This window comes from Mus musculus, chromosome 12, assembly GCF_000001635.26.
Source record: "Mus musculus strain C57BL/6J chromosome 12, GRCm38.p6 C57BL/6J".
Lineage (NCBI taxonomy): Eukaryota > Metazoa > Chordata > Mammalia > Rodentia > Muridae > Mus > Mus musculus.
The window spans coordinates 81,086,543-81,100,852 of NC_000078.6; the positions used below are offsets into that span (position 1 = coordinate 81,086,543).

The 14,310-nt window shown below is 46.3% G+C and overlaps 1 protein-coding gene across 3 annotated transcripts in view; it reads left to right on the plus strand.

The window, feature by feature from the left end:
* Nucleotides 1-14,310, plus strand: part of Smoc1 (SPARC related modular calcium binding 1) — a 159,607-nt gene that overhangs the window by 59,735 nt on the left and 85,562 nt on the right. The window contains exon 1 of one of the 3 annotated variants that reach the window (XM_006516135.4): nucleotides 4,662-4,917. The exons of the other annotated variants lie outside the window; for them this stretch is intronic. Within the exon in view, the coding sequence (XP_006516198.1) occupies nucleotides 4,843-4,917 (75 nt within the window). The 5' untranslated portion in view covers nucleotides 4,662-4,842. Of the gene's footprint in view, nucleotides 1-4,661; nucleotides 4,918-14,310 lie in introns of those variants that run through there. 3 annotated transcript variants of the gene reach the window in all.

Here is a 14,310-nt window from a genome sequence, read left to right on the forward strand (position 1 = left end):
ACATTTTATTTCTTCATAACTATCCACTCTATAACTGCTAGTATTGTTGTCTTAACAACGGGAAACCAGAGACACATAGTGGGATGTATTCTGACCAAGGCCCAGGGTCCAAGAACAGGATCTCAGGTCAGGCAGGTCTGGCTCAGAAAACTGGACGTTTAACATGTCACCATCATTTCCCACCAGCACAGAAATCCTTCCCAAGGCTCAGCCCAGGTGATGACCACTGTGTTAGCCAACAGTGGCTCAGATGATTGACAGTTAGGATACTAGGTTAGTCCAGCATCCAACCCCGCCCTGCTCCCGGCCAGTGAATGAGGATGACTCTTCTCTTTCCCATGAGAAACAGAATGGCAGAATTGACTCTGAAGTTTGTCATCTTGGAGGTCAGCTTGTTCTGGAGCAATCCCAATCGAAGCAGGTGGGGCAGGGGAGGGGAGGTGGAGCTGGAGCTGGACCTCAGAGCTAGAAGCACTGGATCCCTGCAAAATCATTGGTGGAATTCTGGTACTTTGGTTTGAGAAGGACCCAGGATTCTTGTTTCATATCATATTTCTCCTTTGCACATCCCTCCCTCCCAAGTGCTGGGGCGTGAGTGTATGGAGGGCCTGGTCCATGCTAGGCAAGGGCTGGACCATTGAGCTACCTCCACAGCTTTCCTTTCAGTTTTGGTTTGCCCTTGTATTTCCCAGACTGCCTTCAAACTCAGTATATAGCTGAGATGGGCCTTGAATCCCTGATCCTCCTGTTTCCCCCTCCCAAGTGCCGGGATCACGGGGATGCACCACCTGGCATCACTGGCATGCTGAGTCGTCTTGTTTGGATGAGAGGCTGTGAGAATGTGGCTTGTGAGGTGTTTTTTTTTTTCAGTTTATCTTTGCTTAATTATGCAAGGATGGAGCCATATCAGCATGCATGTTTGAAGCTACTGAGCCTCATGTAGTTGGGGCTGGGGACTGGGTCTCTTGGCTTACACTTTCGTCTCTGATATCATAATGCAGTGGAGTCACAGGTGTGTCTGGGTTTAAATTCTGACTGTTGTGGTCTTGAGCAATCGCATGACATCTCTTAGCTTTCCCATCTACAAAGTGGAATGCAAAGTATTGCCTTTTGTGGGGTTGCAATGATGCCTCCGCTAAATGCTCAGCTAAGAGCATTTGTTGCTCTTGCAGAGGACCCAGGTTCAATCCCCAGTACCTGGACCAGCACAGTTTTACAGCTGTCTGTAACTCTAGTTCCAGGGAATCCAACCCCCTCTTCTGACCTCTGTGGACACCAGGCACTTATGTGGTGCACAGATATACTCATACCTAAAATAGAATAAATAAATCTAAAAACGTTGTCTCTTGGGTTGTCAGGATCTATTAAAATCATTTATTGAAAGCGCCGAGCCCTGTGCCTGGCACAAGGAAGGCGTACAGTAAACCTCCCGAAAATTTATTTTTATTGTGACCTCCTTCTCTCCAGATCCCTCTCAGAGTGCTTTGAAATTTTAGACCTGCAATTAGTTGTTTTATGGTCCAGGTCAGATAAATCTGGTCTCCTCTCTTGGAGTTTCTGCACTGGTGTGTAACGTACAGAGGCTGCTTCCTTGTGGCTGCTGAGACTCGGCAATAGATTTAGATCTTGCATAGAGAATGCCAAAACCAAAGCTGCTTCACCTATGTATGTCGTCTTCAGGCGTGGGGGTTATGTTTTATGAGCTGAAGGATGTTTAAAAATTGTCTTTTTGAGGGGTTGGAGAGATGGCTTAGCTGGAAAGATGCTTGCTCTGTGAACATGAGGACCTGCGTTTGGATGCACAGAAGTCAGGTAGAAGGCAGCTACAGTGATGCAGATCTGTAATCCCAGCACTGGGAAGGCAGGTGCAGGAGGATTCCTGGGGTTCAATTGCTAACTAATCTAGTTGAACTGGTGAGCATCTGTCATCAACCTCTACGTATCACACACACACACACACACACACACACACACACACCCTCTCCAATATGCACATACAAACAATTCTTTTTCTGTTTTCCCTGTGAAAAATAGTTTCTGGCACAGGGTTAAGTGCTCTATCGTATATTACCCTTACAATGTTCTCTTGTAGGCTAGACTGGAAGGCAGTCAGCCCTGTATCCTGACAAAGCCATGGCTTGCCTATCCCTTGGCTAACCCCTGGAGTCTACCTGCTGGCTCCCCAAATTCTACTTTCAACTGGCTTTCCGGTCTCTTTAGCGTTGACATGTTCTCTATGTGATCAGGACTGGAGTGGAAGGGGTCCTTGTGTGCCCAAGAAGATCTTTTCCCAAAGACTCTGCCATATGTGAGTGTCTTGGCTTATCCATGACCAGAGCTCTTTCCCTGGGACATGACTCCATAGCTCAGTGGTAGCAAAAAACTAAAAGCATCCATTTACACGTGGAATGTGAACTCAACTCAAGGATTGTGGAGACATCACAGCTCAAGAGGATCATATGGGCAGGCTCCTAGCTATACCCAGTGTCTGGCCTGCTGAGGAAGGCTGCTAAATATTTGTCAAGTGAATGAATGGATCAAAATTTAAGGCTAGAATGCAAAGCTACCTTGCAGAGCTTGAGTTGTTTTACAAGGAGGTACATACAAAGGAATTTCCAAGAGCATCTTTAGGGGCAGATAGTCCTCTGCTTCTCTCCCATGTCTGGACCCAGAGCTGCTTGTGTCCCAAGGTCGTATTTTAACTATGTGATTTTCATGTCCTTCCCATCTCCCCAGCTAGCAACAGCGTATTCACTGTTCATCTTCACCTCTAGGGTGATGGCTAGATAAGGGTATAATGTGCATTGAGGAACTGCTGGATGCCTCTGGCAGGTATTCACAGCTACTCCTTTGGATTGAGAGGTCAGAGGCCATCCTGACTGTGGCAGAGTCGCAGGGTGCTCAGGGTTGCTTCTATAGAGAAGGCCATGCCAGGAGCACTGCAGAGTGACCCAACAGTGCCTGCGACATCATCTGGGCTCTGATGCCATGTGGCTCTGCACCAACCTCATGAGAGCTATTGAGTGTGATGCTCCAGGAGAGGAAGCCCAATCAGATCCCTAGAGACAAACCAAGGCCTCCTTCTCCCCCTACCTCAAGTTTGGAAAAGTATGTCCAGTTCCTGGCCTTGAATGGACCATTGGTCATAGGCATTGGGTGATCTTGATGTGCATCAGGATTAAGGGAAGATAGGACTTTGGAAGCAACCCATATTAAAGGCAGACCTGGGTCAGCCTGCTTGGGATTTTGTGTAGGTCTCTCTTACCCTCATGTTTATACAAAAGCCATGTAATACAAAGCTTGGAGACTACAGAGAAGTGTAAGGAAATTCCAGAGCCCGTGTTTGTTGGATCTTCTGCTCCGACTTCTAACTTTGTAATGTGAGCTTTCCCTGGTTATTAGAGTCTTGAGAATCCTGTTGGAAGCTCGGGAATCTTTAGTATAAAGTCTTTATGGGCACTGTGTCTGGTGTCTGAAAGCAGCAGAGCTCAGGTCCTTGGGAGTGGGCAATCTTGCTTGGTGTCTCTGCAAGCTCCTCTCCCCACTCCATTTCCCCCCTCCCATCCCCACAGTCTCAGCTCACCCTTACCCTCTCATCCTCCCAGGAAGGCTTGACAGATGGGACCTGCTAAGTGCAAAGCTAACTTCCATCACGCCATCTCATCCCTTGTTTGTGGGTAACGGAAACCTTAGAGTTAAAATACCTAGACCAAAAGAGAAACAGGTCTTCAACAATCACATCCAGGATTCTGATCTTCAAGGAAAGATTCCCGCTCTGCCCAGGAACTCAAAGGGTTAGGACGTGAGACACTACTTCCTTCTCTTCAGGAGTGGATTTTTCTTTGATTCCCACAGGTCACCCCCACCCCAACCATAGAATTGGCCATTTATTTACTTTTCCTTGGCCCAGTTTGGGTCAACAGAATTTCTCTCCTGCTCAGAACAGCCTCACAGTTGTGTGAAGTTAAGAGGAGCCTGGGCCCTGGACAGCTGTAATCAATCCTTGTCTGAGGGGCGCAGTAGGGCTTTTCAGTTGGAGATGGTCTCACAGTCCCAGGTTTTCTGTGGTGCATGGCAGTTGCAGTTTCACACTGACCGGACTGTTCTGACTCCTTTTGCCTCTAAATGGCTTAAAAGGCTCTTTGGGTGTTTCTATGTGGATACATGCAATGTGTGTATGGACACATGTAATCCTGTGTTTGATGACCTGGAGCTGGGTGGGTCAAGATGATAGTGGGAACTGCAAGTGAAGGAAGCAGGATTTACACACATAACAACCCCAGCCTAGTGCCTGGACCAGGGAAGCAGAGCCTGGGCTTCCTCTTCTGCTTGCTTGTTTCTGCTCCTGCTCAGAATCATTGCCAGGGCTCAGGGTTGGAAGCAAGATGATTTCTTCAAGTGCTGCGGATACAGGACACATCCCCCACCCCTTCCCCCTTCCTCCTTACCAGTGAAAATACTGCTCTGTGCAGTGGGTATGAAGAAGAACCTCTCTGTATGCCTCAGGACCACACTCTTGCAAAATGAGCACCAGTGAAAAATCCCATGACACTGGATGCTCACCAGTTTCTTCATCTAGTCATGATGGATCATGAAACCATTCCCAGAGACTCTGGTTTTTCTTTTTCTTTTTTTTTCTTTTTCTGTCTTTTCTTGTCATCTTGTTAGGACTTGTGCAGGTTGCTTACTGTGGTGGGCTAGAGCGAAGCTGTTTGAGACCCCTGTGTCAGTGAGAACAGTGGGTGGCAGGAGAAGGACTTGTCCTTCAGTTTGTGAGCATGCACCACACACACACACACACACACACACACACACACACACACAATCTTCCCAGGTCAGAAGATGAACAGCAGCAATACCAAGAGTGCTGGGATTAAAGGCGTGCTCCACCACTGTCCAGCAAGCATCTTCTTGATGGTGAGTATGTGCATATGTACACACGTGTGGTCATGTGTTTGTAAAATGGATATTTATATGCTTCAGGTCATGGATAGGTTCAGTCGATCATCCCTTTAGATTGAGAGACTGTTCAACTCCTACCCCTTGCAGTCCTCCCCTTCCCACTTTGAACCAACCCTTAGTAGCTTTCTTTCAGCTGCATTGTGGTTACAGAGGTGTTCAGGATGGTTCTACTTCTAAGTTTCCCACAGTGTAATGACCATTTCCCGTGTAGTCATTTTGGAGAGTTGCTCTCTGCGTTATGAAATGATGGACTAATACTGGCTCTGCCTCTGTGGATAGCTCGAGGATTTTCTCCACAGGCCTCTGGCAAGTTCTTCCTATGTCCAAGACTGCCTGTCTGAATCGCACAGCCTGCTAAGTAGACCCGTGCTCCCTTGGCAACTATTCTCCTTGCTGGTATTTCTATTCTCTTCAACTTAAGGTTATAACATGGTGCCATATTGACCTCTGTTCTAAATTGCAATGATTTCCAGGTCTTCAGCTGCTCAAACAGTAACCCCTCTGGTTGCTTACTTTAAGGTGACTTAGACACTTCCACAAACAGGTGACACCTTTTCCTTTTGCCCAAGAGACATCCTGAAAATGCATAGGGATATGCCAGGGGAACTAACTCCAGCTGCTGTTAAAGATGTTGATTCAGGTGCCAGAGCAGCCTGGACTTCATGCAGAGGTGGGGACAGGGCTCTACATCATTTCTGTGTATCTTGGCACGTAGGCTGAGACAGCTCTGTAGGTGCCCAGAGTCTTTCAATGGGTCTTTAATCTTTTCAACACCCCTTTAGGCTTCTCTACCTCCCACTTAGCCCAGCATCTCATCAGTATGTCTATTTCGCATGTAAACAATACTGTCTGTTTCCAAATTCTCCAAACTGCAGGGCTCAGTCACTGCTCAGGACCCAGCAGGATTGGGAACAACCCCAGTCATGGTCCTACTAAACCTTTACTCCCTAAGGTGTGACACACACATTACATATCACACATATTACATATACAGCATGGTGCTATAGGGACAAGCAACCCTGCCAGTGTTGCCAGCAGCCTGGATGCCCAGTGGTACGATAGCTATTTCTTAATAATGTTCTGGGGAGTCTTGGAGAACATCACTAGATGGTGCTTTTAGAGGTTCTCAGAATAACCTTGTAAGGAGCCCTAGCCATGGCTGAATAAGCTGGTCCTGCCGACTTGAGAGATAGTGCCAATTTAGCAATCCCTTATTGCCAGGTATGTGTCAGGGATGAAGGGCAGAACTCTTAGAACCAAGCAGCCCCACAGGAACATATTCCTTGTCCTCTCTGTCTCTGCACCTCCCAGGGCCAAGTCCTCTCTTATATAATGCACAATCTCTTGGCTGCACCCCAAGTACACGACCTCCCCATGGCTCCCTGCTCATACCGTCAGCTTAATTCTTATTTTCCCCTAGTGCTAGTGGTCTGATGGGATTAGAAAAACCTGGGTCCTGGGTTCTGGAGAGTCTCCTCTGTTTATTTGATTTGAAATGAGAAGAGTTTTTATTTTCACTGGTGGAAGAGTCTGAAGGACGAGAAGGGTGGTTGGGAACATGGGTTTCTGAAGTTCTCGTTTCTTGAGTTCTGTTGGCTGGTATTTAATGACTGGGGATTTTAGCTGGGTAGTTAGTGACTGGGGTACGTAAGCAGGAAACAAAAATAAATGCTTTCTTCTGTGAATAAAAGGTCAGATGCCCTTTTGGTGCACAGAGAAGGTGAAAACCCAGAGGGAGTTGAAGCTGTGAGTCTGCTCACCCAATAAAAGGCAGGCTAATAGCATCCCCACAACTGCGAAGTATTGTCCACGAGGCAGCAGACCCTTCCCTGCAGATAGCTGCTTTGTCTCTAGAGCCTGTAGGACCGAGCCCCAGTCATTACCTGCTGTGGCGAGGCTGCAGTTCTTGGAGGTGGCTGTGGCTTCAGGTTTGCCATGCTTGTCTGTGACACCCAGTCATGTCGTTAGTCTAAACACGCTCCCTATCTTCATTTCTCCCTTTCCCATCACCAACCTCCTTGCTTTTTGCCCCATCTCTGCTGGATATTTCTAGAACTCAGATCTGATCTTGTCCTTTATTTCCATCTTGCAACCGCCAATTGTTTAAAAGGCGAAATAGAAAGACACCGTTACGTTTTTAGGACCCTGCACGGTGTCATATTCAACATGGTCCTAGAGCCTTACTTCTTCTGTACAAGGCTATTTATGACCTGTAGGTTGAAATAAGTTTGCTCTCCACTTCCTTGTATCCATTAATGTAGTTTTTGGGCAACCCTGTCTACACGTAGAACCTCTTCATGACCTAGATAGCAATCTCCTCTCTGAGAAGTTCTTCCAGATCGTTCCAGTTTGATTCATCTCTGACTGAGGATTCTCTGGAGCCCAGGTGGCTGCTTTGTCCCCAGCGCTCAGCACACACAGCCCCAGGATGTCAGAGATGCCCTGGGATTCTGTGCTGACAGGATGCCATCTTTCATTTCCTCTTCTTCCCTCTCCTGTCTCTTCTCCTTTAGAAGAGTTAGCTGGGCTTGTAGTCTTCAGCTTTCCACTTCACACATCGTGTCCTTTTGTCTGCTAGAGACGCAGAAAGCACAGTTCCTGTGGAGTTGGCTGCACCCTCGTCGGTCTTTGCAAGTAGAATTGCTTTGGGGCATAGTGCCTGTGTTCTTGTTGTTTATTTTCATAAACCCCAATGTGCCTAGCGTGGTGCCTTGTGACTAAAGGATGTGGATTGAGAGGTCTCTAGAAACTTCTCTGAGTGGCAGTAGTGTGATGGGGGCTCGGATGGACCCTTCAAAGACAACATTCTTTGGAATTATTTTTATTTAGTTTTGTGTTTTATATGTTCCTCTTTTTTTTTTTTTTTTTTTTTTGCTTTACCCGAAGTACAATCTTCCTTTTTAGGCATTCCCTTCTGTGAATTTTAATAAGCTCTACCTGTGTAACAACCTCCATCATCAAGAGAGAGGGAGAGAGGGAGAGAGAGGGAGAGGGAGAGGGAGAGGGAGAGGGAGAGGGAGAGGGAGAGGGAGAGAGGGAGAGGGAGGGAGGGAGAGAGAGAGAGAGAGAGAGAGAGAGAGAGAGAGAGAGAGAGAGAGAATTTCCACCCCAACCCCTTGGTAATCAGTGATCCGATTTCTGTCTGTTTAGTTTGGCCTTTTTCAGAATGTCACAGAAATAGAATCATTTACTATGTAGATTTTGAGTCTGGCTTCTTTCACTTAGAATAATAATTCATTGGAAATTTGATGACCTAGGCCCTGACCCACACTCTATGTATATTGCTTTTATGGCTGACACAGGGTATGGGCTTTCAGGTATGTATGTGGTAGATATAAGTTGATACATGGAGTCATTTTAGATCCGGAAATCTGCTGAGCCCCAAATCTTCCTCCGAGGTGGCACCTGGCAAAAGCGCCTTCTTGCTCTGGCTTCCACCAGTCACCTCTTGGCTCTGGATGGTCACAGTTGGAGTAGGGAAGCTATCTGGGTGGTTGAGGTGACCATTAAATTTCTCCCTTGGGGAGGGGGTGGTGGCGGGGTGACAAAGGTCAGGTCTCTTCTGGCTAAAACAACAGAAGTGGTTCCAGCTGCCCCACAGCTGGAGGGGTGTGTGCACGTCTGTTTTCCCTCAGCAGTGTGAAAAGCCTTTTAGTGGGGGTGTGCTGTTGTCAGGCCTGTGGTGGAGGTGTGCCGAGGAAAAGCAGGCCAGCATGTTGCCCGCTTCCCTTTCCCTTTGACCTCCCTTATCTCTGCTCCCCCATCTCTACCGTCCCCGCTCTGAAGCTGCCGGCCAGGGCCGTCCTTTGCACCTGTGTAAATGCAGTGGTCATGGGGTCAGAGAAGGGTGATGGACAGCTGGCTGAAGCAGGGATGTGGAGTTTAATGTGGATGATGGATCTGATAGTGGGTGGGTGAGTGATGTTTTAATGGGAAACTGCTCTTTGTCTCAATGATGCAGCCTAGGGTGGAAAGGCCAAGTTCTGATGTCACAGATGGTAAAGAGAGTGGCAACAGGAAATCTAGCCTTTGGTTGGAGAGGAAGGAATAGCAGCTGGACCTTACTTTGAGAATTTTGTTCCATGTGTATTTGATCCTATTCTCTTCTCTACCTACCCAACTTTGTGTTCCTTCTTTTTTTAAGCCTTACGTCCAATTTGTGCTGCATATACATTCTTGGATGTGTGGATTTCCTGTGGAGCGTGGTCCACCTACCATGAACTACACTTGAAAAAAAAAAAGACTAAATACCAACCAACCAAACCAAAAAAAAAAAAAAAAAAAAAAAAAAAAAAAAAAACCCTGACTTCCTTTTCTAGTAACTCCTTAACTAGAGGTACCATTAACTTAGGTCTGTGCCCACCCGATTTCTCCGTGCTGAGGTTTGGTCTGGTTTGAGTTTGCACAAGTCTTGTACATATGGTCTCAACTGTAGGGAGTTAATAGGAGCAGCCCCACTGCTGTGTCTAGAGATCAGTTTCCTTGTAGTTGTCCACCACTTCTTGGTCTAGATTTTTTCCATCTCCTTTTTTTTCAGTGATCCTGGGGCCTTGGGAGTGTGATTTAGATGTTCCAGTTAGGGTTGAACATTCCCCGAAGCTTGGCTAATCAAGAGTCTCCATGTTAATTACCATCCACTACGAATAGAAGCTTCTCTAATGAGGGCTGAAAGATGCTAAATGGGTACAGCTTCCACGACAACCAGTTTAATACTGTCCATTTAGCAGAATAATAGTAGTAGATTCTCTAGGGCCTATGTCCTATCTAGACTCAGGTTTTTGGCCTGCTAATGTGGCCAGGCATGGATTTTATCTTGTACAGCAGGACCTAGATCCAAATAGAAAGTGTTTGGTCACTCTCATAATGTTCACACTGCTGTTACACTAGTGGGCATGTCTTATTATGCATTATTATTATTAAATGATATGTATTATTAAGTAGCAGTCATTATTGTAGTTTTCAGTGTTCCTATTTGGATAAGACTGATGAGTATTTTGCTCCTCTGGTCGGGTACATACCCTTTGCCACCACAGGAAAGTTAGCCCTTTCTTAGTGACAAAGCTTCCACGTGAGTACCAGTTTGACTTTGCCATGTTCTATGACTCTATGAAGTATCTTCAGCACCAGGACTTTGTTGCCAAGTTCTGGGAGATGGGCAATGGCAATAGCCTATAACGTTTGGGGGTCTGTGGGCCCTCACTTGCTGTCAGCTCTAAAAGAGGCAACTCATTCATGGAACTGGGCTTCTAGTGGTTAGGCTATTGTGTCTAGGGGGTATTGTTGCCCTTTTATTGGTGACTTCATTTTAATTAGTGTTCTCTCTCTCTCTGTTTATATCTCTCTCGTGTGTGTATGTTTGTGTATGCAAGTGTATGTGTGTATACATATATACATACATATATGTGTGTGTGTTTCCCTTTCTGTCTCTGGCATTCACTACAAGAGTGCCATTTTCCCTTTTGATAGCACATATACAGCCAGAAATGCTAAAATCTTGAGGGGAACTTCGAGGAAAACCCTGGTCTCTTAGGGAAGCTCTTTTTCCTTCTTAGAGCCTCCCTCTCCTCTCTGTCAATCAAGAGCTCAGAAATGCTCTTGCCCTTTGACCTGTCTCTGATACCCCCCACACTGGGAGTGACTGTGTGGTGAGAGAAGCTGGGCCACTAACATCAGGCCTGGAGGACTACACCACTGACTGGCTCAGTTCTCTTGTGTGTTGTCGAATCCCCACTCAGGCATTCAGCGGTGTGAGGCCCAGATCTTAGGTTCTGCTTGTGAGGAGCTTTCAACCTAGTGTGGAAGAAATGCGTAATTATGTTGGTCATCTAATCACAGTGTGAAAAGTAAGAAGGCAATATGGAGGCTCATCAGAGAAGTCCATTAGATACCCAAGGCAGCAGTGTTTGTACTGGTAGAGAGAACACGGGAGCGTGTGTGTGAGATGAAGGCATGTCTCAGGGAGGATGCTCAGCTGGTGCAGAGTCCTGAGGCAGGAAGGAGCAATCCAGCTGTGCTGTACTTGGGGTAGGCGCCTCACGACCCAGCAGGCATATGGCAGGGTTGGTCACCTTTTCTTCTTCGGGAAGGTAAATGAGACCGTTTGCAGATGCAGATAATTCACTGTCTTGACAACATAGCCTCTGTGGAAAAATGCATTTAGTGCATCAAAAAACTGACTTAAACAGGAATCTCTTTTGTCATCTGGTCGTTGTTCTCAGTCAGATGCTCGTGTACAGCAGCTGCCAGAGCAGCCAGAGTGCTAATGATGTTGGCTGCGCAATTGTCAGCTTTTCCACCTTGACATGTTCTCACCTCCGGCTCAGCAATCAGAGGTCTCTCAGGCTGCAGGCTGACTTGAGGGTGAGATGACTCACGTCTGGGACGGGGCAAAGACTTCCCTCAGGTCTATGTGAAGAGGGTGAGGCCAGGCTCACAGAGCCTGACTTTCATGACCATCTAGTGACCACTGCCTTTGGTACAGGCACACTGTCTCAGCCACACTGGCACCTTCTCTTCAGTGACTTGGGAATTTTCCCTTTCCTTAATTTTGGGGAAAACTACCATTTTGGTATGAACTTCCTTACCTGGCACATGTTCTGTAAAAGAAAGGAAAGAAATGTCTGTATGTTTGAAAGCTTTAAGCTTCAGGTTAGACAAGAAGCACCTCTTTTCCGTCAGAGATAGAAAGGTAGTAGTATCTGCTACCCCCTCCTCCTCCATCCCTCCTCCCTTCCCCCTCCTCCTCCATCCCTCCTCCCTTCCCCCTCCTCCTCCATCCCTCCTCCCTTCCCCCCTCCTCCTCCATCCCTCCTCCCTTCCCCCCTCCTCCTCCATCCCTCCTCCCTTCTCCCCTCCTCTTACTCCCCTCCTCTTCTTCTGCCACTTCTTCTTCTAGAAAGAATTTATTTGAGGTGTACAGTTCGGAGGATTAGAGCCCACAACTATCATGATGGGGAACATGGCTACAGGCAGGCATGGCACTGGAACAGTAGCCAAGAGCTTACTACATCTGATCCATAAGCAACACACACACAGAGACACACAGACACACAGACAGACACAGACACACAGACACAGACAACACACACACACACACAGAAACACAGACACACAGACACAGACACACAGACACACAGACAGACACACACACACACACACACACAGAGAGAGAGAGAGAGAGAGAGAGAGAGAGAGAGAGAGAGAGAGAGAGAGAGAGAGGAGGCGCTTGGCATGCATGAAAGCCCTCTCTCATGACACTCTTCCAGCAAGGCCACACATGAAAAGATCTTTTTATCTATGACATATTTTAGGTAAGGCTTCGTGCTGGTCTGTTTATTCTTCAGGTTTGTATTGAGCATCTGCTTTGGGTTAGACATTGTGTTGTGCCATACATATATAAAGAGAAATAGGCTACAGTCTTTTATAGATCTATAAGCTGATAAATAAATGATAATGCAATTTATTGAGGGTTTTTGATAGATGATGAACACAGTACGGTAAAATCTCCACGAGCACTAATGTTTAAAATATGAAGGCATTTACTTTAAAATGTTACTATATATATATATATATATATATATATATATATATATATATATATATATATATAATGTAGGAGGGGTGTGCCTGTGGAGATCAGAGAACAACTTGTGGAGTCTGTTCTTCCCTTCCATCATGTGGCTTCCAGAGATGGACACAGATCATCAGGCTCGGCAGCAGGCATCTGCTTAGCTCTCTTCCTAGTTCTGCCTTTGCTGCTTAGATGAGAACGTCATTGACAGTGTGGAAGTGGAACTTGATTGGAAGTCGACTCTGCTGTCAGATGAGTCACGATGGGTAAGAGAGTCCCAGCCAGTCCTCAGCTACTCTGGATACAGTCAGTCAGTGACACCACAGTGGATGTCCCAGCATCAGCCAAGCTCCCAGTCAAACTCAGTCAAGTTCACTACCTCTCCAGTTACTACTTGGAGCAAAAGAGCCTCCCAGCTGAGCCCTGCGGGCCTGCAGAGTTATGAGAAGAAACAAATTGTTCAAAGCTATTAAGCCAAGAGTGTTTTGCTTTGTAACAATAGAGAAATGAAACAAAAATATTGCTAGCAAATGCTTAGAGCAGTGCCACATGTGAACTTACAGGGAAAAAGCATCGAATTAATTTCAATTTAGTCTATGACTTTTGAGGATGCTATTGCAAAAAGAAATGTCACTTGTAATCGGTAATGTAGATTCTGTTGTCCCAAACCCTCTGACCAGATTTAGTATGGCTTCTGCTACCTTTTTAACACCTGAGAATAATTGAAAAGCATCCCTGTTATCAGATAAATACCTGCTCAGAAGTTTAGCTGGGGTGTGAGGCTGGAGAGAGCTCAGTGATTAAGAGTGCTTGCTGCTTTTCCATAGAATCCAAGTTTGGTTCCCAAGACCTCCATTGGGAAACTTACAATTCTGTAACTCCATCGCTAGGCAAACGGATGCTCTCTTCTGACCCTCGAGGGTACCTGTGTACCTGCTAGAGTACGCGCGCGCACACACACACACACACACACACACACACACACACACACTCATGCCACAACAGTGGTAAAATAATAAAATAGTAGGGGGAAGTAAAGGCTGGGAATTGTTTGAAAAGGGAAATGTTGAAGATCTCTCAGGTTGAGCCTTAGACTGGCTTTCTTGTATCCTACAGTGTTATTATGGAAACTTGGCAGCCATCGAATCTGACACAGCTTGTGGCATAGGGGTGGTCTCTCTGGGTAGAAGCTGCAGCAGGGTCTTTGCTCTGCTGGAGCCATAAGGCAGGGAGCAGAGTATGTGTGTTACAGACGGAAGAGATTATTGGTTCAGCCTTGCTGTTTGTCTGCCCTCATCCTCCCCATGGCTGGCAGAGCCAGTCCCTGGAGAGCGAGCAGCTTTTCCGGCAGGGAGGGTGCTTTGTTTATATATAAGTCAAGTATCTGTCCCACTTTGCAAATGTGAGCACAACACAAAGTGTTTGGAATTATCTGGTCCCCAGGGAGAAGGGGTGGGAGAGACAGTTTCAGCTGCACAATTGTCCTGGCCCCCTTTGTTTGGCTTCTATGTTATGCAATCATATTTAACACCATTATTATTTTGCTTTTCTCGTCTTTTGGTTAGGAAGGAGGGTTTTGTTGTTGTTGTTGTTTATAAAAAATGTAATTTTCATTCTTAAGGGAAACGGCTAAGTGTTTGAATCCTTGGGGGAGGGGGGAATAATCAACCTTGCTGCCACCACCCAAATTTCCTGCCAATCATGGTTACTTCAATTCTTTTGAGTTTTGTCTGTGTGCTGTGAGAACTGATCATAAACATGATTGATTAAATGATCTC